This window comes from Vanellus vanellus (assembly GCF_965231255.1).
Source record: "Vanellus vanellus genome assembly, chromosome: 2".
Lineage (NCBI taxonomy): Eukaryota > Metazoa > Chordata > Aves > Charadriiformes > Charadriidae > Vanellus > Vanellus vanellus.
Genome location: NC_138906.1, coordinates 113,667,728 through 113,685,809, shown reverse-complemented (window position 1 = coordinate 113,685,809; position 18,082 = coordinate 113,667,728). Strand labels below are relative to the sequence as shown.

Genomic DNA, 18,082 nt, shown 5'->3' with positions numbered 1-18,082 from the left:
GGCTGACACAAAATCCAAGGCACAAATACTGCACGTGGGGTACGTAAGGCCTCAGGATTATGAAAAGAGAAGAAGTCCCTGCAGCCTCCTACCGGCAATTTCCCTGTGCTGCCTGCACCCCACAGAAAAATGCTGCTTTAGGGGGGCTTGGTTGTGACTACTCGCTAGATAGAAAGGGAAGCCTCAAAGCAATTACATAGCTAAGGAAATTGAATGAGAAAATATTAAATCACCGGTTATTTTTACAACTTAATTTAAGCTATTTTTACAATCATTACTTGGAATATTTTTTAATTAGAAAACTGTTTAGCGCTATCTGACCGGAGGGCTGTTGATGTGCTGTTTCTTTTTGTGTTACGAGCTGAGCTGTGAGATAATGACAAGATAAATCCTTGTGGGTTTCCTCCTTATATACATATCTACATCAGAGCTGTGAAGTCAGAGGGGGAAGCTGCTCTCACAGTACTGGCACGACACCGAGCCCTTCCCCAGAGCGATATTCCGATGAGAAACCGGGCGCTGGGGAGAAGAGTACCACAACGGTAAGATGGCGGAGACGACTGAAGCAGGATCATAACGTTCACCCCAGCAGTTAAAAAATAATAATAAAAGGACACCCCTTCCCTCCCCCCAAAAGTCTGCAGTCCTAAAGTGCAATTACTTTTGTGCAGTCATGTCAGGCCAGGGATCAGACTGGATGAAGTTCAAAGCACAAACATCAAACGAGTGCCGTTTGGGATTCGAGGAGGAGGGGTGAAGTAAGGAAAAGAACAACAGTTCTCAAGCATTCAAGTGCATCAAGAAAATAAATGTCCCTTTCTTTTGGAAGAAAAACAACCCCCAGTCTGGTGGAATCCTGGCTTTGTAGTCATGAAAAATAAGGGTTTTTTTTCACTTCTAGCTGAGAATGTCCCAATATGACACAGTACAAATAAACAACACCAAAGCAAGAGCTGGGGCACTGGGGTATTTTTCCGGTGCCCTGCTGCTATACAGCCTTATTTTATTCTCCTCTGGTGACTCTTCAGATCTGGGTACGGATGAAGCGCACTGAATTAAAGGCATCTGGTAGGAAGTGGCTCTCTTCTCTGGTCGGTCGGGGCTGGACCCGTCGCTCGGTCTCTGGCCATTGTACAGCAAGTACCTGCCCCGGGCATCCTGCTCCATTTTGAAGATTTCGTACTCGGTGTGAGGTAGGCGGATGCCGAGCGCGATGCAGCCGTTCGTGTGGGTGACGTCTTGCTGAACCCCAACTTGCCAGGACCCCTGTGCTCCGCACTCATTCCCATTGAAGACGTTGAGCAGAGAGGCTGTGGATATATCCATGGGAGTGACCTTCATGTGATTCACTGCGAGAGAGGAAGAGAGGTGTTATTAGCAGAGGGACAAAAACAAAAGCAAAGACTACGTAGGGATTGGGGTGTACCTGTGAAATCAGAATTGTCTCTCCTTGTTCATTCTTAAATCTTTTTTTTTTTTTTTTTTTATATATTGCAAGTGTGGCCAGCAAATCTGTTTGCACCATTTTAAGTCTTTGACATAATTACTTCTTGCACAGAAAACACACACACAAACTCAGTTGAAGAAAACCTGATGGCCACATATCTCGGAGATTAAGCATAGCTTTTCATAAATTCCAGACAATCCTTTACAGATAAAGCCTAGTTGGTTATACTAGGAGATAGGTAAAAGAGGAAACTTTACTCATGTTTTACTGCCATTCATATTAATTGGTAAGAAGGGCTACTTATAATGTTTTTTTCATCATTTATTTAACACGTTACCCTGTAAAGCTAATTAAATAACTAGTGCCACAGCTGCACTGTCTTCCTATATTACCTGTCCTTTTTTGCATGAATTATAAAGTACCGCTGAGCTAGAGAGACATGCTTTTTGTCATACCTAAATAGTGGCTGCAGCTTGCAGTACCAAACGTAGAAGTGCTGCAGCTTCTTCAGTTCCCAGTTGTTCAAAGGAGCTTAAGGCACATAAAAGCTTTATTTTTCAGCTGAGTTAAAAAAGTTGGGAAAAGCCAAATTGAATGAGCCTATGGGAGCTGAATAGAGATTTTTCCTGGTGTGTATTTGACACTGTATATCAAGAAAAGGGGGTCCTGAATAGATTGATGCTGACCAAAACAACCAAATAACCAGCCCTCATGCCTCCCAACACACCAAAACCCTGAATATTTTTGCAGGTCACTTACAGCATGTGCGTCTTTTTATAGTAAGATTTGTTTTATTCTAAGGTTTTATAAACAGATTTTCAACTCAATGGCTCTACAGTTCACATTATTCATCCGAGCTGGTGTAAAAGGTAATCTATAAGAAGTGAACCTAAAAGTTTTACCAAGACTGAATGAGTGACCTTGATCTGTGAGGTAAGTTATATAAAATCATAGAATAGTTTGGGTTGGAAGGGACCTTTAAAGGTCATCTAGTCCAACACCCCTGCAATGGGCAGGGACATCTTCAACTAGATTAGGTTGCTCAGAGCCCTGTCCAACTTGACCTTGAATGGTTGCAGGGGAGTTGGCATACCATAAACCAGAAATTGAGCAAAAACTGGATTTCACCCCTGGAGCTGAGCTGGAACATACTGCACGCAGCTATAAAGAGCAAAATCTCTGCCAGGCAAGGGTATCATCTCCTGCCTCCTATGAAAATTCCAGATTAGTAAGTTATTTCTTATAGTTCGATGCTTTCCTAAATTGGAGACATACAAGAAACTATACGCTTCTCACATGGAAACTGAAATAAGCAGAAGAGCCCACAGAGTGCTTGGGGCTTCCAGAGGCTCCACTGGGGCTGGTGCCATGGCAGGACATTGTGTTTTGGAGATGTCTCTTTGTGTGAGTGGTTAAAGCCACTGAGCTCTTTCTAAGCAGGGTGCTATGGGGCTGTTTGCCCAGGAAAGCTTCTCAGCTGCAGGGACCCAGGTGGTGTCACCACTGAGCGCTGCTTCCCAAAGTACTCGAGGGGTTTTGGTTAGATACATCTAGTCTTCACTAATCAGAGCTGTCTTTAGGGACATCCTTACTTGCTCTAGGGCCCCTTGGAAGCTGATGAAAAGACACGTGCTGCTACGTCTGCCTTCGACAGAAGATGGCTTACACCACTTCTGACCTGAAACGCTTTTCACTCTCTGTGAAGGAGCTCTAGGACACAGATCTAATCTCAGACGCTTTGCTTAGATACTTGAAGTCTGGAGTCCAAGACCGAGTGGTGTGAAATCTTATTTTTTTGTGCTGTACTTAAAGATCTCTGCCTCAAATGAGTATTGCTTCAGTAGTGTGAAATGCTGTGCAGCTGTATAGTTTGGCTGGGCATTCACACAACGCCTGCGAACTTCCCAAGAAATGACTAACTCCTGAAAATGGCAGAGTGAAATCATCATCTTGTTATGAGAGAACTCTGCTCTGGTCCATAACTACGTGACCACCTCCACCCCCTGTGCAGTGAGCCGCTCTACCTTTGAACACAAACTCCGTGCCGCCCATCACTTTGGACGAGTGCACTCCCCGGCTGTAGCGTCCCTTGGCATAGATGGTGAAGGTGGGGTGCTTGCAGATGGGGTCGGAGTAGTGGTAGTAGTGACCTTCCCAGGTGTTGTTGTTGTCATGGAAGATGAAGTGCCGAGTGAGGAAGAGGACCTCCGGCCGCACCTCGCAGCGCTGGCTCACCCACTCTCCGTGTAGCCCTATAGTCAGATCCGCCTTGGGGGGTAAGATGGGAGGATGGTGCTCATCCGACCGGTAGATGATTCTGCATGCGATGCACATGCGGTCGTGGTTCTGAAATGAAGTAGACAGAAACCCTCGTTAGGCATTATCTGTGATAGAGGGCAATGAATCAGGCCGTCCATTTCACGTTGAATTGACAGCAGCTCAACGTTTTAAGGAATATGTTGTTATTTCTTATCTTTTTAATGTTCTTCTGCAGATTCTCACCCTTCAAAGCACCTGAAACATGGCACCATTTGGTTTTGTATGTATAAGACTGCGCAGCAGGAGCAGAGTTAGATGAATTCGCTCATCTGCATTTCTCTGAAATTAACATTTTAGTTCAGCTTTTTATTGGATCTAGAAGAGGCTGACTTTATCCTTCAAATCATACAAGAAGCTGGCAGATGGTAATATACTATGGTAAAAAACATTACTGGGGACTTGGCAACTCTTGTGTTAGAAGTGAATATATTTGCTGAGCTCTTATTTTGCGTCTGTCTTCCTTTTAGTTGTTAATTTTGGGTACCATAGATGGGCATGCATGTCCTAAGTACATTTTTCAGTTGGGTAGCAGCCTGTGAGAACACTAACCAGTGATTTTAAGCTTCACCAGCTTTTCTGAGCCCTAACGCAAGCTTGTGAAGTGTACGACACGTGAAAGCTTTATGTCCCTCTCCAGCGGGAACGGGGTTTGTGGTGCCGTGAGCCACACACCGGGCTTCCACCCCCTGACATCAGAAACTGAAACTACAGACCTGTACGCTGTCCCTAAGGCTAACTGTTCCCGCCTCTGCAAAGATTTCTCTTGTTGGCAAAAGAATTTGGCCTAGCTATTCTTTTTCAAACTGTATTTTGCATTTTATCGATGGCTAGAGGGACGGCAGCAGTAGCATTTGTCTCTGCTAAACCCTGAAGTACATTTTATGGACCGATAAAGGATTATGAATCTCATTTTTTAGCTCATTTCATTGACGACAAGTTATTAGATCAAGAAGAATAAATGCCGCCCCACAAGACAAAAGCATTGCTTTCTGTTTTTCTGGTACATGTTTTGGGTTGCCGATGTGCTCTTTGTGTACATCTCGGGACCTGATGGTAGAGGCTTTCTAGTTGGCTGGTGACGTGCGGAGGGGCAGCGCCCGGAGCTGTAAGCGGGCTTATACTTGGAGTGAAAGGCAAAGACCACACAGACAGCCTGTGCCTTCATCTGAAAGGACACTTGATCCTTCCTGGAGAGAGGGGGATGCACTGGGGGCGTTAAACACGTCCACCTTGTTCAAGCTGCGAGGTGTTTTCCCGAGGTGCAATTCAGAGTGCACCGAGTTAAGAGCTGAAGCCATCGGGGAAGAGAGATTTATACAAGTACTTTTTCTTTGCACCCTTTTGCAGCCCTCTTATCTGAGATCTCTCTGAGCCCTCTCCATAACGTAAATGCTCATATTCATCGCTTGTCCACGTGAGCTGCTATGGAGTCAGCATTTCTCCTCTCACTTCCTTCAGCTCGTGGCACGCTTTAGGTGCAACATCTACCCAAGCTTCATTAGTGCCCTGAGTTTCTCTGACACTACAACCACAGGTACCTTCAGAGAATCAACATACAACTCCCACAATATATCCCTTTTACACATATTAAACAGGGTTTATATTTGCCCCCACCCCAGACCAGATAAGACGCCCAAAGTCAGTGAAGTCAATGAAAAGTCGGCTGTTCTACATCCCTGGGATGTAGAACACTGGTCTATGTGCAAAAAACCTGTAAATGATGTAGCTCAGGTTGATCTGAACCAGCGTTAGCCAACAGCCCTGCTTTGAGGAAGAAGAAGGTTGGACTTGGTGACCTCCGGAAGTCTTTCCATCCCAAAACACATGGTCTTCTGGGAACCACGTGCCGGCATGCTATTAAAGTAGATGCAGTTAATTCCCACTGTGGAGCTTGTTAACTAATTTTAAGATACATTTTCCAGCTAAATTCTGCAAGCAGGTGCAAAGGCCATTAGTATTTTAGTGAAAATACAAAGAACATTTAATTGAGTCATTTACTCGCAGCTGGTGAAGTTAGCACAGATTTGTGCCAAAGTAACTGACAGCAGAGGCTGGTGCAAAACATCTGGTTCTCCTGAACACTGAAAGCACATATAGCGCATAAGGACTATGAAACTGAGCCGTTTTCTGAAATTGCAAGTTTCAGTTTGGATTTTCTGATGGTCAAGAGAGGAACCAAGATCCAGTTATGTTTCCTATTTTGCTCAAGATTTCTTGTGTGACCTTCCTGTGTGACTTAACCTTATTTCACAGGAACACAGACAATTACAGATCTTCTGTTTGGGACAGGATGGGTAGGAGGCTAAATAACAACACTGAGCTGCCAGAAAGAAGACAGAAATTTCAGAGCGCTGGATATGATTAAAAATGTAATAATAATAATTATTATAAAAAATGTGTGTAGCTCTATTCCTGGAACGAACCTTCAAGTACAATCTGACAGAAGTTCAGTGTCCACTTTCCTCTTGCCTGTGATAAAATCTCACCAGGTTTCATCTGCAAGCTTGTTTGGGACTTAGAAAACCTGTCTGTGGAATCCCTTGCTCTCTTCAGTGGACATCAGTCATTTTCTCCGGAAAGCAGTCTGGTTTACTGGGTGGTTTGCGGCTCAGGATTGCTGGGGGGCAGATGGCATAAATGGCTAGGAAACAAGTTGGTGCTGGGGAAAGGCGGAGACTGCCTCAGCACATCTTGGGCATTGGCAGAGCTGCCCTATTTCCCTTGAGCTCCAGCTGTGAACGAGAATGCCAGAAGCTGAGCGTCCCCCCTGTCCCAGGCAGCGCTGCTGGTACTGCGAGAAAACTGTTGGATAAGGCGTGTGATCTTATCAATGCTTATAAATACTTAAAGGGAGGGTGCCAGGTAGATGGGAACAGTCTTTTTTCAGTGGTGCCCAGTGATAGGACAAGAGGTAACGGGCACAAACCTGAACATAGGAAGTTCCATCTTAACATGAGGAGGAACTTCTTTACTTTGAGGGTGGCAGAGCACTGGCACAGGCTGCCCAGAGAGGTGGTGGAGTCTCCCACTATGGAGACATTCAAAACCTGCCTGGATGGCGTCCTGTGCGACCTGCTGTAGGTGACCCTGCTCTGGCACGGAGGTTGGACTAGATGATCTCCAGAGCTCCCTTCCAACCCTGACCATTCTGTGATTCCGTTCACTGCCAGCCAAAGCACTGAAGAAACACACATTGTTGAAGTGTAATAGAAAAAGCACTTTGTCTTCTTGGAGGTCAACATCCAAAAGATGCTGCCACTGCCTTGCACAGACACCTGCAGTGGTCCAGGCCAAGGAGTTACTCTGTGGAAGATGCTGGTGTCTATCAAGGACTCGTTTCTCCAGCATGGCTGCTCCACATGGGGCAGAATGGCGTCACTAACACTTTAAGGGCTAATAAACTGCACTGATGACAGTGACTTTATTGCTGTGATTGCCCCGCTCACACAAAGTGAAGCAAGAAAGTGAGGAAAAGACAGTTATAAAACTAAACATAGCTGTATAAGCTGAATTGGTCAATAGTAGGAGACAATTTCTGCTATAGTCCCTTTTCTGTTGAAGTTGAAAGCTCTCATGATCTCCCAGAGGAGACCCTGACAGAGCTGCATGGGCCAGCCAGGGTGGTTTAGTTTATATTCACGTTTCCCTCTCAGGAGCCTGTCCTCCACAATCAGTTTGTGAGACAAGGCAATTTAACCTGGGAACCAGTGGTTTCTGTTGCCTGTGTTCAAAATCTGAAGAAAAACAAACAGAAACCCAGCCTGTTGTCTTCTTGGTCACCCTTGGCTGTTTGTGGGATTCCTCTGTTGTTTCTCAGGCCTAGTGAACGGACAAGAAGGAGATCTGGAATCAATCCTATTTGCAGCAATATTATTTTTTACTTTTTTGACTAGGAAGGACTATTGAACATTAATGGTCTTATTTTTTACACTTTTCTAGCAATGATTTTAGGTTTCTTCTGTCCTCTAGGACATTAAAAAACATGGGTATTATGAGTCAAGGCTCTGATGCTGGGCAGGGAGTATTATCATTGTTTGATGTCTTTTCCATCATACTGGGAGTGTAGAAGGTGCAGACTGGACACACCTGCAGCTGCTTAGTCCCTTGGCTGTGGCCAGCAGCAGAGTGGGCAGAAGAAGGTCCATGATGTAAAAAAAAATAGTAACTACCAGCAGCCCCTTTCTTCTTATCAGGGGTGGGCTCATGTCTTGAGGAACAAGGAGTTACTTCCCAAAACTGATGAGGTGCGACTACGCTGGCTCTCATGATGCTGTGAGTGGAGGTGACTCCTTGGGCAAACTCAGGGAAGGTCCAGGTTAACTCACAGAAGTCTCAGTGAAGTTTAGCAGTATAACACTCGTCTGTAGCTCATCTGGCTCTTTGACCTCTGTGGTCCATATCTTGAACTGCTCTGTGCAGTGTAACTCTGTGCAGCCCTTCTAATTCCGAAAGCTTTGCAACAGCTCTGAAGGTCTGGCCAGTTACGCCTCCAACAAATGTCCAACCTGCCTGCCTTCTAATTCCTGACGATGTGTCCGGATGAAGGGGCTGAGGTGAACAGGCACTTTTTGCAACAAACAAGGAGTGGGATGGGGAGAGGTTGGGGTGGTGAGGAAAGGAGCAGAAGTATCACTTTCACAGGCTGGATCAGGTACCTCACACGGACGTAGCCTGAACATGTTTCCCTGGGACCAGTGCTTGAATCTAAACCTACTTAAACCTTTTTTTTTTTTTTGCTGTGATACTATCTTCACAGAGTTATGAACTTCTTAGTGGAAGAATATGCCACATGTAAACTCCCTCAGTACGATTTTTGTCTAAGTAATGGACGAGAGAAAGATGTAGTTTTGTTATGAAGCAATTTGACTTAATTATGGAGTAATTTATGTTTAACAATTGACTGTGTTTTTCACTGTTGCTTTTCAGGTCAGCTGCTTTTGGCTCTTAATTACACTAGCTGAGGCTTTGCAAATCTCTCCCTTTGCATGTGTCTCAGGGAAAGATTATTTTCTGAAAACAGATGTTCAAAGAAAATAGGGAACAGAGGTAGAGGACATTCGAGTCCAAACACGATTAAGTACTCTCTAATAAAAAGCTCATTTCAGCATGACATAAACTAAAAAGCTGTAAAATGAGTTGTGGACGGGATGAACATCTGTTCTATGTTTTGATTATCTTAGGTGTATGATGTACTATTTTTAATAGTGGGGTCTCGCTAAAAGGACCAGCCTCTCTGTAATGGCTGCTGCCCAATGACTGGAAGATCCTTCCCGTCAAGATGTGGGGAAGGTGCCTCCTTGCACCTCTGCAATGCCAAAGCTGCGGTGCCCAAACTCCTCACCCTCCTGCATGTTTCTTTAAAGCCAGTTTCTGAATTAATCCATGGGGCCACGTGGGCTGAAATAAGCCCGAATCTCTGGCTGGAAACTCAGTTCTTGTACTCGGGGAGAAAATAATTTGTGATCTGAAAATTTCCACCAACATTTTTCCTTATCCCTCCCTCCTGCTGCCTCAGCTGAAGTGGTAACAGGGCCAGAGAGCTCTGGAAGCCAAGCAGGGAGGTTTCTAATAAAAAAAGCAAACAAGGATGAGGTTCCTTGATCTTTTTCCCAATTGCTGTGGATAGACAGAAACGTAAACCTTCTCAGCATAGTTTAATTTTCTCTTAAGTTCTACGGGATTCTACGGCTGCCTAGGACTAATTTGCCTCTAATCAATTCATAGTGTTTTTTCTGGCCCAGGCCAAAAAACTATCACGCAACTGGGATGCTCTCCGAGCAACGCTGAAATGAGCTTTGAATAACATGTAGAAAGATCTTTTTGGAAGGTGTTCTGGTTTTCTTTGAATACCTTTATATTCGATGCTGTTGTTACAGAATAAGACATCTAAGGACAAAACTCTTTTCAAAATGTACAAAAAAATCTACCCTTTCCTTATGGTTCAAGCAGAAGCTGAAATCAATGCTTAATATCAAGGAGAGGACCTGCGGGATATACTTCAAGTTGTATTTAGGGACAAAAACCCCAAGCACTAATAGTAAAGAGAAGGCTGAAAATATAGTTATTTTCAAATAAACACCTTGTTCAAACATATTTGCTCTCTCCCTTATCTATTTATTCTTTATATCTTGAAAATGTGTCTGTACTTCAGTCTGAAAATTTTAAAACACTATTTGTCTGAAACAGCTCAAATTGTAACTCAACCTTTCTCCTGTAGAATTAGAATAGGTGACTATTCTGATATTTGGCTATTTACATAATGGAAAATTAAGATTATCTTAACTATAATTTACTGGTTTTTAAGGGAAGAGTCATTGCTCAGACTACTTGGAGCCTGAGAGATGCGGTACATTCCCAGCAGAAGAGATTGAAAAATTTTTTGATATTTTTCATGAGATTCTTATTTAAAAAAAGGGCATGGAAAAATATGTCATTGAATATACAAAGTCTGGAGAAAAAGAAACAAAGCAAAATTTTGTTTTCTGATATTCAGTTTTTCACCGAATAGCAAATGTGTCTTTTCCAAAAATGAGAAAACCATTTTTTACAGGCTTTTTTGGTATTTTTAATAGGGAATTTTGACAATTTTCTGACAAACTCTCTCTGTCTTCTTTTATAGTTGCAAATAGTTGGTATCTTACTGGACCAGACACATTAAGAAGACAAAAGCATACAAGGTAACAATATGTAGTAATCTCCTAAACCGTCCAAAAATATGGCAACTCCCACTATAGGATGCCAGGTGTGGGGGCAGACGTCGGTCTGCTGCTCTTCAGAGCTGACTTGGGCTAAGGAAAAGCCGTGGGCATTTCAGAGAAGTGGTGAACCCAATTAGTTTTCTCAGTAGCGGTCTCTTTTACATCTGCAAGGTCTTTAAACTTGCATGAAATTACACTGCGGTTTCCCAAAGTAATTTGGGAAATCATCTCTCCTTCTCTTTTTTATCTGGAGCCACTGCACAGTGGACACATCCTTCCCATACCATAACCTGGTTAAGACATTCAAGTATCAGCTCTGCCTCAGCAAGACAGAAATGACACACTCTTTGCAATCGGCTGTGCTGCCTTTGGACTCCTCCTCCCTCTCCCCTCCCAGCAATGCCAGTGTCAAACCAAAAGCCAACCCCAAACCCTTGGCAGAGCAGTGGCTTCTTTCTGTAACACCTCCCTTGGGGCTCCGGCCTTTTAACTTTCACTTTTTATTCAAACTTATCTATTCAATGTGGCTACTTTGAAGTACACCCTTCCCTCCCTGTCCCCCACACCGTTGCCAGCTGGGCCTGGTCTCTCCTCAAGGGCTGCTGCCACCACTGCCCCGCTCAGCTACAATAACCCCATGCCAGTAAAGCCACTTATTTCAAATTTCTGTAGCAATATCCTGCCTTATCAAGTCATGTACTGACATTAAAAATATTTCTACAACGCTCTACTACTGCTGTCTGAGCCCCCATGTCTGTGCTGGTGGCTGTAGTGTGGGAAGTTTGTTTGGAAGAGCCAGGTTCTCAGCTGATATAAAACCATCTTTGGCCAGCACTGATTTGCACTGGTTACCAGTGCATGGCAAGACTTAGGTCTTGTTCATGGTTGGAAAAGGAGGACAGGTTGCATCTATACAGTATGAGGAGAAGCAAGGGCTAGCAAAAGCCCCAGCGCCCACCCTGGCTCCCTTCTGCACCCTCCCATCGTCGGGGAAGATGCTCCTGACCAAGCTGTGGAGCCCACATGAGTCAGCCCAGGCTCTGCGTGTTCTGTGTTGCTCTTGCATCGAGGTTTTTCCCTTTTAGGTTGGGTCCTGTGGCCAGCTTTCCTGACATTGGCTATGCTATGTCACCAGATGGGCCACGTACCAGTGGCCGCGTCCGGCATGTGGCACCCAGCACATCCTCGTTGCAGGGAGATGTGTGGTGAGGCACCGGGCGTTGGGCTTCCTGAAGTGCAGGCTCAGGCCTGAACTGCGTGTGCAGTACAGACCTAACCAGTGGCCCAGCATCTTGGTAGGGTCCAACCGTCACAAAAGCTGGGGTAGGAAACCCCTGCCATGTGAATGCATGCGTTACCATGAGGGAAAGCACTGAAAAATAGGGGAAAGAATTGCCCGCTTAGCAATGATCTGTCACGCCCACCCAAATACCATGTGTGACGGGCAGGGCTAGATGGGACTGGAACAAGGCATGCCTGGTCAGGATGCTTTAAACCTCACCACCTGAGAAAACCAGGCACCAGGTTTTCTTGTTAGTAACTGAGTGCTCCCAGGATGAGTACAAATGGAAATCCTTGGGAGAACGTCGATTCAAGGAAATGCTTCCAACCCAACAAAACCCGGTGGATGGCTTTGCCTCACATTGCCAAGGAGCCCCGTCCACAGAAAGGATACTTTTATGAATTGGTCAGCTCAGTATCAAGCTCCGCTCCCCCACCGCTGTAGATAACTGCAGACCAAGACAACACTTTAACAAACAGCTACAATCTCTCTCCACCACAAAAGTGATAATTTGCAGGCTTTCCATGACCTCATATGAAGCTGAGTTGGCTAATGTGCATTAGGCTGGCTCTGGGGAGTTGACAAGCGTGGCTGACACGGTTATAATTCAGCCTGCCAAAGGGAATGAGGAATAACAAAGATTTAAAACTTTAATTAAAAATCCTGAAGCAAGTGAAACGCTGGAGAGAGTGGTAACTCCTTTGCAGGGTTGTCAGTTTGGGATTTCTTTTGGTGGGGAACAGAGAGGCTGCAAGCAGGAAGGAGGGTGGAGATATGTTCAGATTTATCTGCAAATGTGTACCGTATATTTTAAGATATTGAGGAACGGTTTTTATTAACTGCTCCCATGAAGGGAAAGATAGTGAAGGAATCCGAAGGCACTACCATTACACAACCGTCTGATCCATGATGTCAATTCTGTTGCACAACCCTGCATAAAACTGAAATAAACACAACCGGCATGAAATGCAAACGTCTTCTCGTTGTTCTTTTCTGATATAAACTACTTGAGCCTGGGCAAAAGACAAGACCAAAGAGAAACCCAGCCTTTTTCTCAGATGAAATGTGCTTGCCTGTCATCTCTTCCATTAAAATGCTACTAATTTATGGCGATGTGAATATTTTGGGAAGTATCAACAAAAAAAAAAATTCCTGGAAAACCCGAAGGGACAGCTTGAATGTCCATCTTCAGGAACAGAGTATTCCAAAATAAAGCTGCCTTATGTGTTTATTACGCCTTTAAAAAGCAACCTATACTTCAGCCCTCTGAAGCGTGTAGCAATATTACCAGCGAGCCCTCCCTTCCCTCTTACAAAAGATGAAGCAATTGTGGCTAGATGCCAACAACGAGGAAGGTGTCAGTTATTTAGATACATACGTTGAGTTGATCTGAAGGCCCCTGCTTTATTTTGCTAGGCTAAATAGTTAATTTTTTATTTGTAGCACTGCGTTTGTGTTGGGGCAGGCTTTCACTGCACTTGCAGAACAGTCAGTCATCGTCGAGACAACAAAGGTTTTAAAAGCGACGCTTAGGTGCTGAAGGTTCACAGACAGAGTGAAAAGCAACCTTCTGCTTCAGCCCTTGCCTAGCACTAACGCTGGTGGAGGCAGTTAAGTGCAGAGCGGCACCTTCAAAGGAGCACTCTTCTGCAAGGCCACAGCCAAGAGCGCTCCCGAGCGGGGCAAGGACCAGCCTCAGCTAGAAGCTGTTTGCTTCTCTTATCTCTGCAGGGCATCACACGCACTGTTATTGTTCATAAACCTGGAATTAACCTATTTGAACATTCTTCTAGCTGTTCTTTCTTCGCTCCCCTCGTAATTTCCCAAACCAAGAGTCTGTTGCAAGTAATAACAGAAGAAACCCTTCAAGTGTTGGCTTAATCTGGAAGTCTAATGGCACTACTCTGGCAAACAAAGGAGTTTTGTCCTCCAAAATTACACTTTTTAGTTGAGATAATGTTTTGCATATTTCTCTGCGGCTCTTCACATGTTTAACATCTATTTATTAACTTATGCTCTCATTTCCCTGGGAGCTTCTCAAGTACCTAGCATTCCCCTACAGATGAAGTCACCAAGTTTTGAAGAGATGAAGACCCAAATTTTCAAAAGCACAAAAAAATTTGCGCGCTTTGTTCTTTCACTGCCTGGCTAAAGCAAAGCCCAAGCACCAGTCTCCGTATGCTGAATCCATATTAGCTGCAAATGCCAGGTGCTGCTGGAAGTGAGCTCCCAGCGGCACATAAACTTGTAATAGAGAATCAATCCATTGGAATTGTGTTTTCAAGGGAAAATGCCTTACTGGAAGTATGTGGCCAGCCAATGTTTGAGTATGGCAAAGGCAGAAGGAAGGTTCTCCTAGCACATTTTAGGCTTCTTGTGATGTTCCAGACCACTCCAGCCCTGTTCCTAAATAATGATCTAACTAGAACGACTGGTCATCACAGCCCTGCTCTGATGTTTCCCATTACTCTGTCAGATGATAAAATAGCATGAGGAGTTCTTTGTTTACAAAGCACAACTGCTGAAGCAATCACATGTGAAATAAGTGTCCCGGTATTGCTGTTGTACACATTTCCTGTAGTTTTAGAGCAGATACCTCTGAAAACATCTGTCCTTCTGCATAGCGAACAAATACTGCATTCAAGCCTTCCTTCAAACTGCAAGTCCCTGTATGCATTCGTAAATAAGGTGTGATTTTATGACCAATCAGCGAGGCTGCTTGGCGTTCTCCTAATCGGGAATATTTGTATAATAGGTGCGGTGATGGCCAAGCTGTTCCCCCGTCCTGGCCTTTCCAACCGTGTGCTCTCTCATGCTGGGAAAAGAAGCTGCATGTGCAATAGCTTGAATCCCTCGATAAACTCGCAACATCAAGAGACCTCAAAGATGTTCAGCCCAGTTCATCAGCAAGTCCTAACTGATATCTTGAGCAAGGCTAGAGGAGTGCTAAGATAAATCTAAACCGAGACCTATTCATCAGCTGCACTCAAAGAACTTCCGTGTATTTTACAGGAGGAATTTGTTTAAGGTATGCTCTTATCTAAGAGAATTCGTAAAGCCTTAAGAGATGACATATATATTTTTAAAAGCTCCCTGATTTTATATGAACACTTGAGATGCAGTAATCTGTGAATTTATTCAGATTTGTAGCTCAGCATAAAGCTGTGTGTTTTTTGGACAGCCCTTTTGATTTACCATCCTGTGGTGAAATCGCTGCAGGAATCTGGAGAAGGTCCAATTCTATTTGTTTAAAGTCCTGATCATGTGGCTTTGGCATTCCTAACATATCCAGCAATCATTTGCTTTTAATTACCATTCATTTCAACCACATAAGTAATGAATGTAGCTACCACATCCAACTTACAGGCTGTGTAAACTCTTGAGCTGGGTGGAACTTTCTTCTATATAGAGGCTTAACTATAAATTTAACTCCAAATGTGAATCCTCTTAACTTATTTTAGGCAGGCCTTTATACGTTTAAAATAAAAATAAATAAAAAGGAAATGAAAAAAGCCTTAAATGAAAGATTCCACACAATACACCTGATTCACTTCAGAAGCAATTTCCTGGACTCCCCAACCTCTTGGTATGACTGCAGAAACCTTAAAAAAACAAGTTGATTTAATGTTTCTATTTATTCATGGTGTCCAGTTTCCAGAGGAGTCTGTGACTTGTAGTTTTAAACTCAATTTAGCATTTAAACTCATTTTCAGCTGGGTCCCAGTGGAGCAACAATTAGAAAAGGAAAAGAGTTCAAAGAAGAAGGGTTATAACCTTTCAGCAGTATGTTTGCCTGGACTTTAAAAGCAAAAAAAAAGCATCTCTCTGACTATTCTTCCTACACTTGGCAAACACTAGGTCAGACGGCCGGGTTGCGAACCTGTTGATACAGAGAACTTCATGGTTAGGTACAAACCAAGACACAGAATTCTTTCACGGCAGCTGAGGCAAAGGTTCATTTTTTAGGGACCCTGTTATTTGTATCACGCTGAAAGCCGAGTATCAGCAGACCCAACTTCTCTTGAGACAAAAGAAATCTCACAACAAATCTGAGCAAGAGGAACCTACCAAAAAACCACAAAGAGAAGCTATGCTGTTGCACACTTTAAACTTGTGTTAAACCTATGTGTCGTTTGCCATTGAAGGCTCCAGCTGAGACTGGTGTCCCAGCAATCCACATGTGGTATATATACATTGTGGAAGCCAAACAGGCCTTGCAGGCAATGGTTGCAGGAGGTATCGTAACTCTCCAGAAGTCATAACTGGCCAAACTGGAAGTCGAGCAATGGCCCGCAAGTCAGGACCTGGGGCCCCCATTTATTTAACTACAGCAGTTTCACCACAGAGAGCTGGAATCTGTCCGTATGTTGGCGTACTAGGAGTTAACCTGCGCTTTCTATAGCAACAGCACTTTCTGTAGCCAACAGTACTCTTATGAATGGGCTTCCAGTGTCATAAATTCAGCCTCGAGATTCAGCCTCTGCCAAGACCTGGCTACCAAAAATCTTACTTGGAAGCAATGAACTTCATGAATACCAACGTACAACTAGTTGGATCGTTTGCTTTTTCTCTGCTTTTTCTCCACCAGTTCTTGTAAACATCTGATATGGAAGCCTCCCCTGGGAGCCACATCGCAGGCTCTCCCTCCTCGGAGTGCACTGGTACCCCAGGGCAGGACTTGCCCGTCCAGACACCTGGGACTGCGGGATAACGGCATGCCTGGTGACCCAGGCAGGCAGGCTGAGGCTGCTCTTATCTTCCACAGAGAGATGTCATGCGCTCAGGTCAGAATGGATCAGATCATGCCTGAAATGATAGGCTTTGTGAACATAAATGAGAGTTTCAGTGCTCTCATAGTTTATTTGGTTAACCTGGCTTGAGAAATAGACCTCTTATGCAAGATTTGATCCCTTAAACTTGAGCACTATATTTTAGGGGCTTTATATTTTAGACAGAAAAAGTGATGCTACCGTAGCAGAAGAGACAGGCAGGAAAATTGTTACCAGCGTGTCCTAAAATTACAGCAGACCTGGACAAAAACCTTGGTTTTGTAAAGCTGGTTGACAGCGCACCTGATCATTCTGACTGTAATGAAATTACTACAAGGTGGAAGCATAAGCATTTACTATGTTATCCATCAGCCCATAATAAGACAACTAGATTTGACCAGATAAACCTGGAAAACCAATCAGCTAGGGTAAATTAAATCAAGACTTTTGTCTCTGTTTCATGCGGTCAGAAAAAGATCTACCATATTTTCTAGAGCAGATACAACATACAGGTGGTGTCAGATAATTTGTACCTACATACAAGGAAGAGATTTAGGAAAGAACCCTCACTCCCAAATAAGCAAAGAGAAAGTCGATGTGCTTGTTTGAATTAATTAAGGAAAAATACAATTGCTGAATGCAACATTTTGATGAGGAATGTGCTGCGGTTTATCTGCTGTTGCTGAAAGTCTCCACTTTGGGAAGCCTCATGTTTAAAAAGAAAAAGCAAATTTGTCCCTGGTCACTTGAAGAGAGCATAAAAATGACAGACAGAAATGACAGCAGCATTCTTACAGAGACACAGTTGACTGTGGTTTAAAATTATCACTAGGCCAGGCTATTAAAAAAATTAAAGGCAGACCACATAAGGTCCTGAACCATTGAAATCTGATGTTCACAGGCAGACACAAGCCAGTGTGAATGATTTCGAATGGAAGGGGAAGCCACGGCCTTCTCATGAAAACTCCCCCTTCCCCTGTTGTGTTTCCTGCTATTGCTGATAAGCTGTAGCCGATTTTTGAATTGGTTGCAATGAGGCGATTAAAAAAGGTGACAACCCATTAGCTGGAAGTGATGCTGCGGCAGCGCCCAGCTGGAGCACACCGATGGCGGCAGCAGCCGGTAATGTGGTTCCAATCGCCGTCTGCCTTTGAAGTGTCACCAGGAAAGATCTACAGACAGCCCTCCTGCTACAGGCCATCAGTGTCTACTCCTCCTGTTTGATTTTTATTTAACTTAGTATGGGTTGATCAGTTCCCAATGAAGCTGAGGGAACTTTGAGGCCCCTTTGAAAACTGAATTATCAAATGGACTAAGAGCCCCATTTAAAATTCACCTGTTTTTCATTTCACTAATGTCTGTGCCTGCGTCTGGATCCATGACCTGCACAGCCCATCAGTTTTTTTCCCTTCATGCTGCCCCTTTCATGTGCCTACGTTCCAATTTCCTCTTCTTCTCTTCAGGATATGGATCACCCAGCCTCCCTATGCTGAGACAATTCGATTTACTCTCTCCCTGGCACTCCCGCAGCTATACCGATGCCCCTTTCTCTTGTCCTTTCTCAGTC

General features: G+C 44.0%; 1 protein-coding gene across 1 annotated transcript in view; it reads right to left on the bottom strand.

Moving 5' to 3' along the window:
• Positions 1-862: 862 nt before the first annotated feature.
• APCDD1 (APC down-regulated 1) overlaps positions 863-18,082 on the bottom strand; it is a gene marked incomplete at its 5' end in the record, with an annotated part of 28,946 nt that continues 11,726 nt past the window's right edge. The window contains 2 exons of the mRNA XM_082479054.1: positions 863-1,349; positions 3,472-3,793. Coding sequence (XP_082335180.1) covers positions 898-1,349; positions 3,472-3,793 — 774 coding nt within the window. The 3' untranslated portion in view covers positions 863-897. The remainder of the gene's footprint in view (positions 1,350-3,471; positions 3,794-18,082) is intronic.